The sequence below is a fragment of the Trichechus manatus genome, unplaced genomic scaffold, assembly GCF_000243295.1.
Source record: "Trichechus manatus latirostris isolate Lorelei unplaced genomic scaffold, TriManLat1.0 scaffold00211, whole genome shotgun sequence".
In the NCBI taxonomy this organism is placed as follows: Eukaryota; Metazoa; Chordata; class Mammalia; order Sirenia; family Trichechidae; genus Trichechus; species Trichechus manatus.
The window spans coordinates 2,365,667-2,383,750 of NW_004444147.1; the positions used below are offsets into that span (position 1 = coordinate 2,365,667).

Genomic DNA, 18,084 nt, shown 5'->3' on the forward strand with positions numbered 1-18,084 from the left:
AGCTGCTGCCTGAAAGGTTGGCAGTTAGAACGCACCCAGAGGCTCCGTGAGAGAAAGACCTGGCCATCTGCTCCCATAAAGATTACAGCCTAGGAAACCCTATGGGGCAGTTCTACTGTATCATATCGGGTCGCTGTGAGTCAGAAATGACTCAGCAGCACACAGCAACAAACCCTCTCCAGACAAAGAAACAGACTTGTTGAAGTGACCGAAACTAGATATTATACCATCAGTTAGAACTCACTTCTGCTGGTTTCTACTCAAGGGTACTTTCCACTATATATTGCCTCAGATTTTAATTGATATAGTCTTGAATTTGAGTGTTTCTGTGTTTACATATTGAAACTGGACATAGATTCTTTATGAATTTATATTTTATTATGTTTTACTTTAAATAACTCCATACTCTTTTTTAGTATCTTATTTGGTATTTAGTAGCACTTCAAGAAAAAAGATGTTTTTAAAAAAGAAATTCTTATGAAACCCATTTTAGCTTAAATATCCTTTTTGAGAGTTTTTCGTATATGAAATACTCATAGACAAGAATATATGTAATCTGTTATGAAACCTAATAATAAATGAACACTCATGAACCCACCACCCAGCTTAAGAAATAGGACATTACCAAACCCTGTGTTCCTCCCTGTGGCCTCCCTATCATCTTCCCAACAGTCCACATGTCATGTTTCCAGACTTTTCAAAATACTCCTCATTTTGTTAAGAAATTCTCTTCTCTTACATGGAATTTAAGTTTGCTGAATATATTTTTTTCATAAATAGATGTTAGATTTGTCAACATTTTTTATACATCTGTTGAGTTTTTTCTTGTTTAATCTGTTATTTTGGTGAATTGCATTGATAGAAATGTTAAGCAACCCTTGCATTCTTAGGATCAACTCAACTTCTGAACTGATTTGTTATTGCTCTTATACATTTCCAAATTGCATTTGCCAACACACTTTTTAGGATTTTTGCATCTGTTTTCATAACTGAGGTTGGTTAGTAATTTTCATTTCTCATATGGTTCTTATTTATTTTCAGACTTTGTCTTCCAAGTTGGGAAGTGGTTCTTGTTTTTCTGTTTTCTAGAATAATTAAGACTGGAAATGTCTTTCTTGAATGCTTGATAGAACTCACCTTAAAACCTTTTGGGCTTGGTGTTTTCTACAGGGCTTTGAAATGGTTCAGTCATGGCCGACGGAAGTAAGGGCAGCATACGCATTGCATAGCAGCCAAACACCTCTCTCCCATAGGATTTTGACCCGACTGAGAAACAGGCAGTAGGTGCCCTGCTCAAAGATGGCAGCCAGTTGCACTGCTTTGAATGTGTCGCTCTCCACAGTCTTGCCAGTAATCTAAGTTCACATATCAGGCCCCTGAAACTTTCACACTACATCATCTGAAGGTTTCAGGAGCCTGATGTGGGAGACTAAATTATTGATAGGACTGTGGAGAGTGACACACATTCAAAGCCATGCAGTTGGCCACCTTCTTTGTGCGAGGAACCGCTGCCTGTTTCCTACTCCTGTCAAAATCTGATGGGCAAAAGATGGTTGCTATGCAACATGTACACTGTCTTGTTTTCGGCTGACCATGACTGAACTATTTCAAACTAGTTCAGAGCCCTGGTTTTCTATAATATATACAGCTGCTGCATGTTTATTCAGTTTTGGTAATTTACATATTTTTTTGGAATTTGTCCGTTTTACTGTAAGGTTTTTTTTAATTTACTAGGTACAGAATTGTTTATGATATTCTCTTATTTGCACTCCACCGTATCTGAAGTTTTGTTCCCTTTTTCTTTCTTACCTGTTTTTTAGAGTGTCAGTGTCACTTTCTTGGTCTTGCCAGAGACGTAGCCAATAAAAAAACTAAACCTGTTGCAGTTGAGTCGATTTTGACTCATAGCGACCCTATAGACAGAGTAGAACTGCCCCACAGGGTTTATGCTTATGTTTTTATGCTTTCTCTTGTTCCCTTTATTCTTTTTTCTTCCTTTCTTGCCTTCTTGAATAAATACATTTCTCATTCCATTTTTATCTCTGGTTTGGGAGTTACATATTGTGCTTCTGTTCTTTTAGTAATTACCTTTGAAATTTTAACCCTCACGCACAACTTAATAAAACTTAAAGCGTAATATCTTTATCTTCATCCTGAACAATACAGAATTTTAAAGTCAGTGTTCTTCTTTCTTACATGCTATTCTTATTCAGAATTTTAGTGCTATCTAGTTAATTTGTTTGTTTGATAACTCCATAAATTAATCATTGTTTTCATTGTTTAATATTGTTGGTATATAGATTTATTCCCATTTTTACCAGTATTCCTGATTGTATCACGACTCTTCCACTGGAAAATCTTTTCTTCCTAAAGTGCCTCATCTAAAAATTTCTATAGTAAGGGTCTGTGGACGGTAACTCGCTTTTTGCTCATCTGAGAATGTTATTTTGACCTAGTTCTTCACATTTTTGTTGACTAAACAATTGTAGGTTGGCAGTTTCATTCAGCACTGTGAAGATACCATTCTACTTCCGGCTTCCCTTTTTGCTGTTGAAAATCTAACTGATATTCTTTGTTGTTGTTGCTATTTTAAAAATACAGATAACACAACTTTTTTTTTTTATTGTACTTCAAATGTTGGTTTATAGAATAAACAGTTGTCACATATATTGTTCTGTGACATTGGTTAACAACCCCATGACATGTCAACACTTTCCCTTCTCGACCTTGGATTCCCTATTACCAGCTTTCCTGTCCCCTCCTGCCTTCTAGCCCTTGCCCCTTGCCACTGTAGTCTCATTTTGTTTTATGGGCCTGTCTAATCTTTAAATGAAGGGTGAACCTCAGGAGCAACTTCATTTCTGAGCTAAAAGGGTGTCCGGGGGCCATACTCTCAGGGTTTCTCCAGTCTCTGTCAGGCCAGTACGTCTGGTCTTTTTTTGTGAGTTAGAATTTTGTTCGGCATTTTTCTCCAACTCTGTCTGGGACCCTCTGTTGTAATCCCTGTCCGAGTAGTCAGTCTTGGTAGCCGGACACCATCTAGTTGTACTGGACTAAGTCTGGTGGAGGCTGTGGTAGTTGTGGTCCATTAGTCCTTTGAACTAATCTTCCCCTCATATCTTTAGTTTTCTTCATTCTCCCTTGCTCCCGAAGGGGTGAGACCAGTGGAGTATCTTAGATGGCTGCTCACAGACTTTTAAGACCCCAGATACTAATCACCAAAGTAGAATGTAGAACGTTTTCTTTGTAAACTATGTTGTGCCAGTTGAGCTAGATGTTCCCCGAGACCATGGTCCCCACAGCCCTCAGCCCAGCAGTTCGGTCCCTCAGGGAATTTGGATGTGTCTGTGGAGCTTTTATGACCTTGCGTTGTACGGGTTGTGCTGGCTTCCCCAGTATTGTGTACTGTCTTACCCTTCACCAAAGTTAGCACTTATCTGTTGTCTATTCAGTGTTTTTCCATCCTCACCCCCCCCCAACTCGTAACCATCAAAGATTGTTTCTTTTTGTGTGTAAATCTTTTCATGAGTTTTTATAGTAGTGATCTTATAAAATATTTGTCCTTTTGTGATTGACTTATTTCACTCAGCATGATGCCCTCCACATTCATCCATGTTGTGAGATGCTTCACAGATTGATCATTGTTCTTTATCGTTGCATAGTACTCCATTGGATAACCCAACATTTGCCAATTCAGCATCTTTCATGTGTACAATTCAGTGACACCAATTACATCAATCATGTTGTGCAACCAACACCAGTATCCGTTGCCCATATGCTCTGGTTTCTCTTCAGATTACATAAATCTTTCTTTCACCTTTTACCAACGGATACTCTTGTGGGTAATCTATCTTTTCTCTCTTGCTGCTTTTACTATCTTCTATTTGTTTTTGTTTTTGTTTTCTAGAATTTGACTGTGTGTTTCATATGTGGGTTTTCTCTTATTTTTCCTATGTGGGATTTGTTGTGTTTAGGATCTGTTGTGTTTTCCATCAATTCTGGGAATGTTTTTATGGATTCACAGTGGAGACATCTTCCCATCTCCCCCCAGAGTTTAACACCAATACAGACAAATTTACTTGCTGTCTGCTTCTGTGGGGTAGATTTTTTTCTTAGTTCATTCTTTCCCTAAGGGTGCCTTTCCTGTGTTTTAGCTTTAAACTGAGGGATTCTTCAGTCTTATTCCCCATCCTATTCCTCTGAGTGCAGCAGGCAATCAAAACAAAAGCCCTGGGCCATTGGTGATTATTTTAAATCCCGAGGAGTCACAGCTTAAGCCCTCACTAGACTCCTGATCCTGCTGTGTTTCTAGTCCAGAGTATTTCTTACTTTCTTGCAACCTCATCAATTTTTAGGAGGTATTATGTGTGTGAGTGCATATAATTTTTTAATTATATATTTTTCATATGTATGTGTATGTATACATAGATATATGTCTACTATTCTTCGAGGTTTTGTTTTTTTGCAAAAATGTTTCTGGGCTTCTGTTGCTAGAAATGGAAGTCGGTCCTTTGCCTTTTAATAGAAAATTTCTCGTCATTTTTTTAAATCAGTAATCATATTTTTTCCTCCTGTAAACTATTCCTACAGGTGAGCAGTAGGTCATCTAGTCCTAGCGTCAGAATGATCACTACCTCAGGACCAACCTCAGAAAAGCCAGCTCGAAGTCATCCATGGACGCCTGATGATTCCACAGGTGACCAGTTTATTTCCTCATTCTGATTATGAAGTAGTTGAATTCATCATATTTACATTCATTTAGTAATGTCATTGGTATAATCTTTATAAAGGCAGGCATTATATGGTAATTTTGATTTTCGTATTAATAATAATAATAGCAGTAAATTTTAAAGTGCCTTTTTGAATACTGATACAGAGACTGCCTTGATTTTTGCATTTTTTCTCAGATTCTAAGCATGTATTTTGAAGATAGATAGTTGTAGGTTTTTTCCAGTTAGGAAACATTATATTCTTGATAGTTCAGTCTGTGATTTTCCTACTATGATCTATCCTACTGGATGATAGTAGTAAAAAGTTACTATCTGTTAAAATGCTAAAATCAGCAGAATGGTAAAAATTATCATCATCATTTCTGTTTATGTTAAAGACACAAGTTAATCATGGGCATTAATGAGAAAAAAACTGCTGACCATTGAGTCGTTTAAATCATTTCTAACTGATAGGGGAACTTCATTTCAGTGATGTAAATATTCTATCAAATAGACCATAAAAAATCTGTTAAGAGTTATTAAAACTCCCCAACATAAATAATAACCGGTCACAATATTGTTATTAAAATATGTCTGAAGATAGTAATGGGATATTAATTATAGGCCAACGGGAAATGATGTGCCATGTAGAAATAACTTTTCCCTAACATTAAAAAATACCTTGATAAATACTTAACAGTATACTCCTATAGAAACTATTTTTTGGTGTGTTATTAAGTCAGATGAGGGAAAGATGATCTTCTAGACCTTGGAAAATTAAACCATAGGGGATTTTACTTAAGATCAGCTATGCTATTAATAGTGGCAATTAAATTGAAATTCAAAAGCTTTTTGTTTTTACCAAACTAAAGTACTGCTTGCATGTATTTATAGATATTTGGCATGGTTTATTCAAGTTAATAATTTAAAAAATTAACTGAGTGGCTTTTCTGTGTCATGTAAGTTAGAACTAAGTTTAGCCAGTGGTGTACTCTCTAGTTTTAGTAAGTTTAAATTTAGTGGTGACAAAAACTCCTAAGTTTCACCCCTCGCACAGCCCAAGCTAGGATTGTCCAGGGCATTCACCACCCAGCACATGTGCAGAATTCATCATAGACATGCTTCTTCCCATTGGGAGACAGGGAAACAGTCTTGCCACATTTTGTCATTAACTTTTAGGTGATATCATCTCTGTTTGGCTCCTAAACCTCCAGTGAGGAATACTCTGCCTAATAATAACAGCATCTTCTCGAATCTGTCTCTCAGCTTGGCAGAACCTCCTAAGCTCAATCTAGACTAATCATGATGCCAGTCACCATGTGGCAGATAAGGGATTCATGTGGATAAAGTCCGAATTCTGTGACGAACCTCTCACTTAACTGCTGTCTTTCCACTTTGTGTGTTCCCCCACGCTTCCATCTCCTGTCTGGTGTTTCTTCGCAGTACCTAGAATACCACAAAATACCAGTAACTAGAAATCTTACCTAAGCCCCGGTTGCAGTACCATCAACTAAATTTTGTCTTTGCCTTGGAATGTATCGTAAATGGATGGTTATCCTTTTTAAATAATTTTGAATACAGTTTTTAATAATTGAGTCTCTGGTTTACATTTACAGTTAATTAAGTTCAGCTTTGTACTGTTTCTGAGAAAAGTATTGATAATCAAGCAATAGAATAAATTATAGGGAAGAAATAAAAAAAACATCAAACCTGTTGTCATCGAGTCAACTCCGACTCATAGCAAGGGAAGAAATAGGTAAAGGCTTTTCTTTGAAGGCCCACTGACCCAGGAAAAAATTAAGCGTGTGTGTATATATATATGTATGTATGTATATGTATAAATTAAAACACCTAATTAGATTTTTTTTTATTTAAAAGGGGAGTGATTTCTGTATGCTTTTTGTGTGTAATAATCATACCAGATAATAAGTGCTCTTCAGTTTCAATTTATAATACAATGAGGATAAAGGACATACATACCTAAGAAGATACAGTAAAAGAGATACTGAGACCCAGTAGAGGGAGCTACAGAGGGGGGAAAAACTCCTAAGAGTTCCGCCTGTGCTTAGTACTTTGCAAAGATAGAGTTAATAGACATGGCCCATTGCTTGCAGTCTGATTAGAGTAATAATACTGAAATATTAAAAATAAACTCATCATGTTATATAATAAAATAATAAATTAACAGTTACAAGCTGAGTGTTTAAATAGTTAAAAGAGAAATCAATAGAATAAGACCTGACGTAGTACCTGCTTTTTTTGTAAAACACTGATGGAAGTTTAATCGTAAATCAGAAGAGTGAAGAAGGCATTCTGTGTGAAGCGAACATATTCTTAACGAGTCTGCAGTCATAGAAAGTGTTGTGTTTCATGTGCCAGAAAAGATAAATTTCAAGTAATTTAACCAAACCAAAGTGAGTCTTGACATTCCGAGGAAAAAATTAAATTACATCAACAATTGAAACTTTTTTTTTTTTCCTCATGTAACAGTAGTACACATGTTGTTTTATGACATTGGTTAACAACCCGACAACGTATTAACCCTCTAAACTCGCAACCTTTTTTTTTTTTTTTTGGTGAAAATACACATAGCCAAAGAAACACCGTTTCAAAAATTTCTACATACACATTTCGGTGACATTGACTACGCTCTTCCAATTGTGCTGTTATTCTCACTTAAGATGAAGGCTTATAGAACAAAATAGTTTCTCATTTAACAGTTACTACAAATGTTGCCCTATGACAATGGTTAACAATCTCACAACACATCAACTATATCCTTACTCAATCTTGTGTTCCGTATCACCAGCTTCCTTGTCCCCTTCTGCCTTCTGGCCCTTGTTACTGGACTCCTGTACCTCGTTAGTCTCATTTGGTTTTACGGGGCTGTCCACTCCCAGGCTGAACAATTGAAACATTTTTAAAAAATGAACTTTCATGGAATAACCTTGCTATCTGAGGACCAATTATTGGTATTACAGATAAAAGCTAAACTTCAATCTAGAAAACTATAGGTAGAAGTGAGAAAGTGAAATTCCACATCTTGGTTTTAGTGAAAGGTTGAAATTCAGTAAAGAACCTTAAGTTCCTCACCAAGGAAGGGCTTTAATTATTTGAATAGCAGAATCCGTGGATTTTTTTTCAACCATCAAAATACTGTGAAACATTGATATGTTATACTTTCTGCTAAAGTATGTATCAGATACAGGGTGCTGATATATATATATCAAGTATCAAGTATCAGAAAATTTAAGAAAGAGCTGTAGGAGTGAAAACATTCAATTGAGGAAAATGTTTCAGGTTCCTTAATTTTTCCTATAAAGTCAGAGGGAAATCATTTTTAATCAATGTTAGTTTTATGGAAAGCTGTGTTCTGTGGGAGCATAGTTTGAAACTACTATTGCGAGTTGAGAGAGGGTTAAGTATATTTCTTGTTTAGTCATTTCAGAAATACATCTGTGTTAGAATATGATTTTACATAAGTACCTTAAGCCTCTTCTAGGCAATACTTTATTATTGTTTCACTCCAAGTTATTTAATAAACATTACCTTTTCAATCTGAAATACAAAAACTTGACTATTTAAAACTGGCCTTCCTTCTTCCTAATTCTCCATTTAGTATTAACAATAACAGTAATCATCACCACCACCACAAGTTGAGTGCTTAAGATAGGTCAGCTCTGCATGGTGTTCCTTAAAGCATTATCACATTTAATCTGATTTAGCTTAGTTTTGGAGTTATTTGCAAGCACATTCTCTTTGGCTTTAAAAAAAAAAACCTAGACTATCAGTCAATAATAAATAAGGTTACTGAGCAATCATTGTCGTAGTTTTTTATTGGATTGAGTGTAGTGCCTCTGCTGACATTGCCTTTGTCCACACTACTCAGTAAAGGAGTTGCTTGTCAGAAAAAGGGCTGGACAGCTAACTTATTTATTGTCTACTAACAACGAGAAGGCAACTACTTCTGAAATAGAAAGGTCTATCTATATAAAGTCCCTGGGTGGCACAGTTTGCGCTCGGCTGTGCTTGGCTATTAACCTAAAGATTGGCAGTTTGAACCCACCCAGCAGCACCATGGAAGAAAGGCCTGGTGATCTGCTTCCATAAAGACTACAACCAAGAAAACCCTTCTGACACATGGGTTCACCATGAGTCAAAATTGACTTGACGGCAATAGGTTAAATTTTGGTTTATATTACTTTCACAGTTTACTTCTGGAGATGTTCCAGGTAAGCATTACTGCTAGGAAAAGGCCATCCCATGCTTCTGATGCAGGTTGTTATGGCAGTCTTTCCATTTTTGAAATACAAACAAAGCTGTCTGTTCAAATAGTTTGATCAAAATTGACTGCTGATTTGAATTAGACACATTGAACCACAGTTCTAAACAAGCCCTTATTTGTTTCTATACTGTTCATATGTGTAATATACTCTCATTAATAACATCACTCATTTTCTGCAGTGTCTCTCATTGGGAGGGGTAGGGTGAAGGGAGTGATCACATTAGAATCTATATAAATTGAAAATGATTCACTGTAAGAAAATGTATCTCTTGCTTTCTTCCTTTTCCTGTTTTAATGTATTGGATTCTATTCAGTTTATAGCCAACTCAAATTCTAGGTATGATTACATTCTAATTATCGCATCATTGGCTGCCCTCTGTTTACCTTTAGAATTCAAAATACACTTTTTTCATTACCAGTAACAGTAACTTATAGTCTCCATGTTATTTACTTTAGGAAAATATACCAAAATTTTATGCATGCTTTCTTGCTTTTTGTTTATAATTGTTTATGACACAAAATAAATATAATACATGCTTCAATTCCAGATACTAATGGGTCAGATAACTCCATACCAATGGCTTATCTTACACTGGATCACCAACTACAGGTAAAGGAGTACTACCTCAGTAAATGTTTACCTTACTTTTTTAGAGGGTTTATCTTTAAAACTGACAGTTGAATTCCTATTGTATATTCATTTATGCTTTTAGTTGGCCTTGTTAAACTTTTTAAAACCAAGTTAAAATATTCTTTCAGTTAGATTAATCACATTTAAAATTGGCAAAATCATATGCTCTTCTCCTAATAGTCATCTTAAAGTACTCTGCTTTATCTTTGTTCATGACTACTAAGCATAGCATTTTCACTCTTCAATTTTAGTGTATTAAAATATGAAACTCATATAAGCTGTTTCCTGTTTAATACATTTTGTGATACACTCTTATGTTCACAGTGACTTAAAATATAATTAATACACTTCAGTACCTCCTCATGAGTATGAGAGTCATAAACATCTTTTGGTGTAATACAAACAGTTTGGCAACCTGAAATGTAATATCACAGGCTAAGGGTACTCTAGTCGTGATTCTCGCTAACAAGGAGTGTTAAAACAGGAAGTGTAAATGTGAGTTCTCAGTTAACTCTGACAAGAGGACACTGGATTTTCTAGGGCATGGTTTAACACTTACTTTTTAAAAATCGTACTTTAGTGCCACAAAAAATTAATATTACAGTCTGCCTTAACTCTTAGCTAGATATTGAATTTGATTTAATTATTTTTTAACATTCCTGATTTATTTTCAGCCTTTAGCACCATGCCCAAACTCCAAAGAATCTATGGCAGTGTTTGAACAGCATTGTAAAATGGCACAAGAATATATGAAAGTTCAAACAGAAATTGCATTGTTGTTACAGAGAAAGTAAGTTATTTTTTATGACTAAAAATAAAAACACATTAATATTTAAAGTTTGAAATATGTTAAAGTACAATATGACTTTGTTTGAAGATGTGAAAACTTCACAGTTTATAGAATTAGTCATAAAGTATATTTCCAACCTAGAGATTATGTTAGTTCTAAGGAAAATAAACTGATCATATATAACCATGTTTTATGTTCTCAGAATTTTAAAGTTAAAAACTGTGTAGATTTATTGTGTAAAGATTTATTGTTTCCTTGGACATAGGTGAAATAATTTGATTTACTGATCTTCAGTTGTGCTTTATCTTAGAAACGTTGTTGTAGACATTCTTTCTGGGCTTGTGTTTGGAAGAGTAGAATTACTTTATTAGAGGGCTTTGTTTCATACCTCTGATGTTTTCCTGGAGTGCTTTATCTCAGAGTGTTTTAGGAACAACTTCCTCACCCGTTTTTTTTTTTAAGAAATAGTCCAATTTCCATACTACTTCACAGTTTTTTTGTTTTCAATTGTCAGTTTTCTTAAGCACAACCCCATGAAATTTTATACGTATGAAGCTGATTTATGATATTAACTAAAATGAAATAGGAGAAAAACATGGCAACTATATGTACATATAGTAATAGAATTCCCTCTGTTAACTTTAAATAAATGAAAACTATTTATGAATTTGTAATAAGTTTCTTTTAGTGCTTCAAAAAAAATTTTTGAAGAAAATTGTTTTAACCCAGTTTACTGATACAACAGTTTCAATGAATTCAACTTTGTAACTTAAAGATAAGCTAGATGGGAAATGAATACTCCTGTCTGGAAATTATAGAACTAATTATTGGAACTGCTGACACTTTATGTTAAAAAAAAAAAAAAACTATATTTCTTATTTCACATTCTTAACCTGTACTGTTTTTCATACTTTAATCATTTAATCAGGAGTCCTATGTTGGAGAAAAAAATAAATGGTGAGGTAGGGGAGGGATGTGAAGATGATGACAGTTATAATCCATTTTAAATGAAGACTGTTATTAAAAAGTTATTTTATTTGAGGGTTTTTCATTCATCATTCACTTATATCCAGTATGCTCCCTTTAAGAGCCAATACTTAATATCCCCCAAATAAAAAGGATTTAGAGTTGAAGAAGTTCACCAGACTATAAAAGATTCTGATTGTGTCTTTTTTTAAAATGTTTGCAGAAGTGAGTGATTTAAAAGCAGTAGTTTGGATTGTTCTTACTGTTTTAAAATAGGAAAGAGACTGAAGTTGGATAGCATCTATTTTAATTAGCTTGCAAATGTTCTGTTAGCTACAACTTTGCACTGTAGTTAATTAGGATTGTGGCTTCAGAATATGAGTATAAAAGTAGAATGTGAATGATAAAAACTTCAAATGTTATTTTTCTGTAGCCAACTAGAACATTTTCCAGCCTTTTTCTCCCTACCTAGCACGAGAGGGTACCAATTGAAAATTTCTGAAACTTTTATTGTAGCATTTAATCTGTTTCATTAATTGTCTAAGTACAGTTACTTATTAAAAGGATTATGGTATTTGTGTGATAACACTAGAGGGTAGATGATAGTTTCCATTTCACTCCTAATTAAATGTGAGTAGTGTACCTAAGATGCATAATATACCCAGAATAAAAGTTCTAACTAATTGAGCTTCCATCATCAGCTAATAAGGTATGAATTTTTCCATCATATGTAATATTTTATTATGTGATATTTGTTTTTAGGCAAGAACTAGTTGCAGAACTGGACCAGGATGAAAAGGACCAGCAAAATACATCTCGTCTGGTACAGGAACATAAAAAGCTTTTAGATGAAAACAAAAGCCTTTCTACTTACTACCAGCAATGCAAAAAACAACTAGAAGTCATCAGAAGTCAGCAGCAAAAACGACAAGGCACTTCATGATTCTCTGGGACCCTTAAATTTTAAAATATGCAAAGAAAGACTGTTGGTTTTTTTGGTTTTTGTTTTTGTTTTTTAAGGAAAGAAAAGCCCTTATAATGACAGTTCATGAGTGTTCGCTTTTTTGGTGTCTTCTGAATGCCAGCCGCCTCTATTTGCTGCATTTGTTTCATCGTTTATTTTCCTATTCTCATGGTGGACATGCAACTCAAATGTCTCATTGCATAACATGGGGGCATCTGTGACTTGAATAAGCAGCAGTTCTTAATGTCAAAACGCATGCAGTGAACTGTGGCTGTATATGCATGCTCATTGTGTGAAGGCTAGGCTAACAACAACAGGGGATGTCAAACTAGCTGCTCCGTGCAAACATTGTCTCCCCTCCCCCATATTAGAAGTGAAACCTCAAGAATAATTTTGTTCTTGTATCTCATCTCAAAATATTAATAATTTTTTTCCCCAAATATGGTATATACCAACTTAAAGACAGGGTATTGTAATTCTAGAATAATTGGTGGTACATCACAGAAATGTAGAACCTTTAGGGATAGTCAAAGTGAGGGTCTTGATGCCAGCATCCTTGGATCAGTACTGAACTTAGTTCCATCCATAAAATCTTTAAAGGTAAGTGGTTGCTGCTGTATTTAATGAAAGCAATTTTATCTGATTTCATTAGACTAAAATCGAACTGTGATACATTGAACAAAATGGAAGTCTCTTTTTTAAGGGGTAAAGATTTCTGATTCTGTGATTGTGTGGATGTGTGTTGAAACTGTAAAGCTTTTATGACTAATATTAATCTCTTAAATGAAATTAAAAGGCAAATGAACATGATCCAGCTTAAATAATCATTCCTTCCTGCGATGATTATTGGATTCTTTTACTGTGTATTTGAAAAACTAAAGAGAAATAGGGGAAAATGGAAATACTTGCTCCAGTTAAAAGGCTTGGGCTTCATTTCTTCTCAAGATACCAAGGTTATCAGGAAAAGCTAGTAAGGCAGTCAAAGAAGTAAATGTAAATTAATCAAGTATCCTACTTATCCTGGATATTTGGATAATTTATTTTCCTTATAAGCTCTCCAAGAGTGCCTGCTGCCTTTCAACACTTAAGAGAATATTTCAGCACTTACAAAGAGAAAATTTATATTGTTAACAGTAACTTTGCTACCAACTTAAAAATAACTTTAAAGTAATAATAAAACTTCATTGAAATAATACACTATAGAAGCTCTATTTTTTCAGTTGGCATTAAAATCAATCACATTTTGATACCAATACAAGGTGTCTTTTAAATGTCATTGACCTCATTTTTATAGCATTAATGTTTTATGAAGAGAAAACAAAAAGTGAAAGCGTAATTGCTGTGATTAGTAGAATTATGATTGTGTTGTAGTTTTGCTCTATTTCAGATAAGCAAGTTGGTCTAAGAAGTTATCAAAACTGTTCTTAAAAATGCTAAAGCAGGTAACCTTTTTTTCCATTATGTTTCCCCCTCCCAGTGAGTTTTATAATGTATTCTTTATGTATACAAGCAATAAAGGTAAAGGACAGTTTGTACTAAACTGTGTCATTTTTAGCTTCTTCAAAATCTATTATTAGAAAGCTTCTGGGAACTAACTGTCTTTTATCACTTCATTTAAATAAAAATAAGTTTATAATTCCCAAATAATTTGATTACCTAGCTGAAACTGATATTGGGCTCAACATATTCATAGTAAAATAAAATTTGCAGAAAATAACTGGAGACTAAGGGAAAGCGTAACTCATCCAGAGCACTGCTGCTTGCGTGTACATGTGTCACTCCACCAGAAGGGACCTAGTCAGTTTCAGAGGCTTTTCTACTGTCTCAGAGCATGAGGTGTCCAAGCGAGGATTGCTAAGGCTTGATTTTTCCATTAGAATTTAGCATTAGAGATTTCAGATTTTATCTCTAGTCATGAATGTGTTTTTGCTCTATCATAACACACTTCAAAGGAAGATTTATTTTTTGTTATTTTTACATGCAGTCACTTCATAAAAATATCTGAAGAAGTAAATGGAAGAACATAGTAGCTTTATGTAATGGTACCAAATGCAAAAGGCTGTTGAACAGTTGCTTGCTTGTTTACAGTAAGTTCCTTGGGATTTTCAGTACTGTAGTTGTCCTGGACGTTAAGTGCAATTGAGCCTTACTCTATTTTTAAGTAGTTGTATTGCCAATCTCAAACTTTTTAAATCCTGAGAAAAGGATACTGGGGATAATTGAAATCCACAGCCAGTTTCACCAGTGTCCTTGCCTGTCAAACCTTCAAAGAGAGATGTCACCAAGGAGTCAACATTTTTTTTTTTTTTTAAATTAATTTTGGCTGTACCATTTATTCTAAACCTATTTTGGGATAGAAATAGCAAACAAGCAAACCAGGTGGCGCAAGGCCCTAGCCTGAGAAATTCACAAACAATCCCTGAACAAGCCCTAATTACGTTTTATTCTTACCTCCAGGGAAAGAAAGCAAAGCTTTTACCTAATCTAAGGGGCAAATACTCCACAACAGTAAAAGTAGCTTTATTGAGTCAACTAAAAATCAGTTAAGAATATTTACTATATACCAATACAGCATATTGAAGAGGTTTGTTTAAAAGTTGTTTACAAATGTTCAACTGTTTTTGCTGAAGTGTTTTAGAGTACTGAATGTCTTTTTCTCCAAGTTTCTTTCATGTTCCTAGTTTCAGCTCTTCCTGCTTGTAGCCACAGATCACAGGCCTTTCCTCCTCACCTGCATGTTCGTCTCTTTCTGTTATGTGTATGTGGATTTCGGCCACCGGCCCCTCTCTTTGCTTCAAATGGTAGTAAGTCCTACTTATGTCATTCAGAACATTTTATGTAAGATGATGTAATGCAGAAATTCTTATGCATAATGTGTACTTGAAGGAACCTTTTTTAGATTTATTTTTGTTTTTAATAAAATTCAGATTGTAATTCAAAATTTGTACGTAAAAATGGTAAATGATTTATGTCAGCAAAGAAGCTGTGAGGCATTCTCCTTAAGCAGTATGTTTACCTTACGCAGAATCTAATAAAAAGTCAAATGTATTCTTATAATACTCAGCATAATTATGCTTTTTGAGAGGCTGGGTGAGTGGCCAGTTAACAGACTATCTCCTCCCAATTCAAATTTTTTGGTTAAATGGGTTCTCTTCATAATTTTGTATAAATCCTGACATGTATGAATTACAATATGGTATACATTGCTAAGTGATTCTTCTCATTAGAAAACTGGTATTTCTCTACCAGCAAATGCTTATAGCATTTCTAAGTTGTATTAAGTATTTTATTCCTTTGTCAACTTACTACTCTCTCAGCCTACACATATACACACATTCTGCCTTCACCAACTCTACCTTGAAGTAATCCCATCCACTCATTCACTCATTACTTTAACAGATATTTGCTGGGCACCTACAATAAGCCATTCTGCTGTGGCTGATGCCAAGTTATGTGTCCATTTCAGTCCCACAGTAGTTAGATGGTATTCCCATTTTACAGCTGGGAAAATAGATTGAGAGATGTGTGCCTGAGTCTGCTTTTCCATCATTATCTGTTTTAGGTAGAATCTCATGCATCAGGACTTTGGCTACTATCAGCACATGACATGAAGATGAGTAGGAAAAGTTTTAAATTGAATGGCAGACAAAGGAAGGGGAACATGAGGTAACTTCTAACTAGCAGGCACAGGGGCTTTGTGACCACTCCAGAGATGGTGACAAAGCCAGGATTGAAACCCACATGTGTGTCTTTTATACCCGAGTCTATGCTCTAAACAACTTTGCCATACTGCGTTTTAAAATGCTGAGGTGCTTCCACTTTCTCATCCCTTTATTTGAGGAGGAGTATTTCATTCTTCCATCCCCCTCCCCCTCAGCTGAAAGATGTGTGCCAGAAATGAAAATACAAATAATGGTATTGTGAGGCTTGGTCTGGAAGACTTGTTCTCCACTCTACAGGAAAGTGAGGCTTAGCTTTGGGTTTTTGTTTAGAGAGGGGGCTTGGTTGGTTTGGGGGTTTTTTGGGTTTGTTTTGTTTGCATTTTTATCTTATCCTTTGTATTTTTTTCTTTTTCATTAAAGTGAACTTCACATAACCTAAAATCAACCATCTTAAAGTGAACAATTCGTTAGCATTTACTACATTCACAGTGTTACACAATCACCACCTCTATTTAGTTCAAAAACATTTGTCATCACCCCAAAAGGAAACCCCATACGCATTAAGCAGTTTCTTGACATCTCCCCTCCCCGCCAGCCTCTGGCAACCACTAATCTGCCTTCTGTCTGTATGGATTTATCTGTTTCTGAATATTCCATATATGCAGTCATACAGTAAGTGACCTTTTGTGTCTGACTTCTCATTTAGCATAATGTTATCAAGATTCATCCATGTTGCAACATGTATCAAAGCTTCATTCCTTTTTGTGGCTGAATAATATTCCATTGTATGTATATATTCTTTGTTTTTTAAATTGAGGTATAATTTATATACAATAAAATGCAACCATTTAAAGTGTGCAATTTGTTGAGTTTTGACATATGTATACACTCGAGAAACCATGTCCACAATCAAGATACAGAACATTCCCATCATCCCCAGAAGTTCCCTCTGCTCCTTTGCAGCTCATCCGTCCCTTCATCCCAGACCCAGGGCAACCACTGCTCTGCTTTCCAGAACTACAGATTAGTTTGCATTTTTTACAGTTTTACATAAATGAAATTATTCAGTATGTACTCTCATGAGACTTAGTTTTTAAGCCTTTTTCTTCACTTGAATAATATTTGAATTCCTTTGAAAGGAATTTTTATACCATTTTTATTAATACTTGAAAACCCTTCACTATCAGCACAGTCTGTGAGAAAACGTAGGTTTTAGGAGACTGTAGATGTGTTCAGTATGATCTGCATGACTATGTAATATCTTCTAAAACATTTAAGATCGGCTCTGTTTTTATAGTACCTTAATACTTGGCTCACAAAATCCCTTGTGTTTGATCCACACAAAGTTAAACTGATTATCCATGTTAAAGTAAGTGTGTTTATATCTGTATTGCTTTAAGTGATAGAAATGTGATAGATTTGCCCAAAGCAGCATGGCAAGGAGCATATTGGTAGGTACGTGGTAGTTTTCAGCTAACATGGTTGATTAGTTTAACTTAAAAAGAAAAATCTGCTTTTCATTCTTTTTCAGATTACAACTGCTTTCTGCTTGTTCAGAATCTTAAAGACTAGGTTGATCATTACATCACAGAAAAATATGCATAACAGTATTTTAAGTAACAGTGTACACAGTTTTCTCTTTTAAAAAAAATGTATTTGACATGGTCTTATACAGATGCTGTCAGTGGTGCTACCTGGTAGAGTCGTGCACCTAGAAATAGGTAAGATTGCTCTGGCCGACCATGTCCCGCTTACCACCAGGACGTGTGCTCCTTTTCTATCGGTGACTGATGTTTTCAGTTTCTCGCTCACGTCCCCTGCCACACGGTCCCACCAAAACTCAGCTTCTGTTCAGGTGACTGCCCTTCGTGTCAGTTGTTTCAGGCAGCCTTCAAAATCAGTGGCTTCTGTGTTACGTGTAACTTGGGCCTTCCAAAATAAAGCTATTTTCAGTGAAACTTTCCTGAAAAGTGAATGATTATTTCTGAGTTTTCATGGTGCTTTTAAATTTCCAAGTAGTGAAACGCATTCTTTATCCTGTAATTTATGGTCAGTAATATTTTATAGATGCCATATG

General features: G+C 35.0%; 1 protein-coding gene across 8 annotated transcripts in view; it reads left to right on the top strand.

Moving 5' to 3' along the window:
* The window catches only part of MAP3K7 (mitogen-activated protein kinase kinase kinase 7), a 93,869-nt gene extending 77,085 nt beyond the window's left edge, over window positions 1-16,784 (top strand). For 7 of the 8 annotated variants that reach the window (XM_004388412.2, XM_023742477.1, XM_023742476.1 and 4 more), the window contains exons 14-17: window positions 4,591-4,696; window positions 9,543-9,604; window positions 10,300-10,415; window positions 12,144-16,784. In XM_004388412.2, coding sequence (XP_004388469.1) covers window positions 4,591-4,696; window positions 9,543-9,604; window positions 10,300-10,415; window positions 12,144-12,324 — 465 coding nt within the window. In that variant the 3' untranslated portion in view covers window positions 12,325-16,784. The remainder of the gene's footprint in view (window positions 1-4,590; window positions 4,697-9,542; window positions 9,605-10,299; window positions 10,416-12,143) is intronic. The other variant, XM_004388413.2, reaches the window with a different exon arrangement.
* Window positions 16,785-18,084: the final 1,300 nt, after the last annotated feature.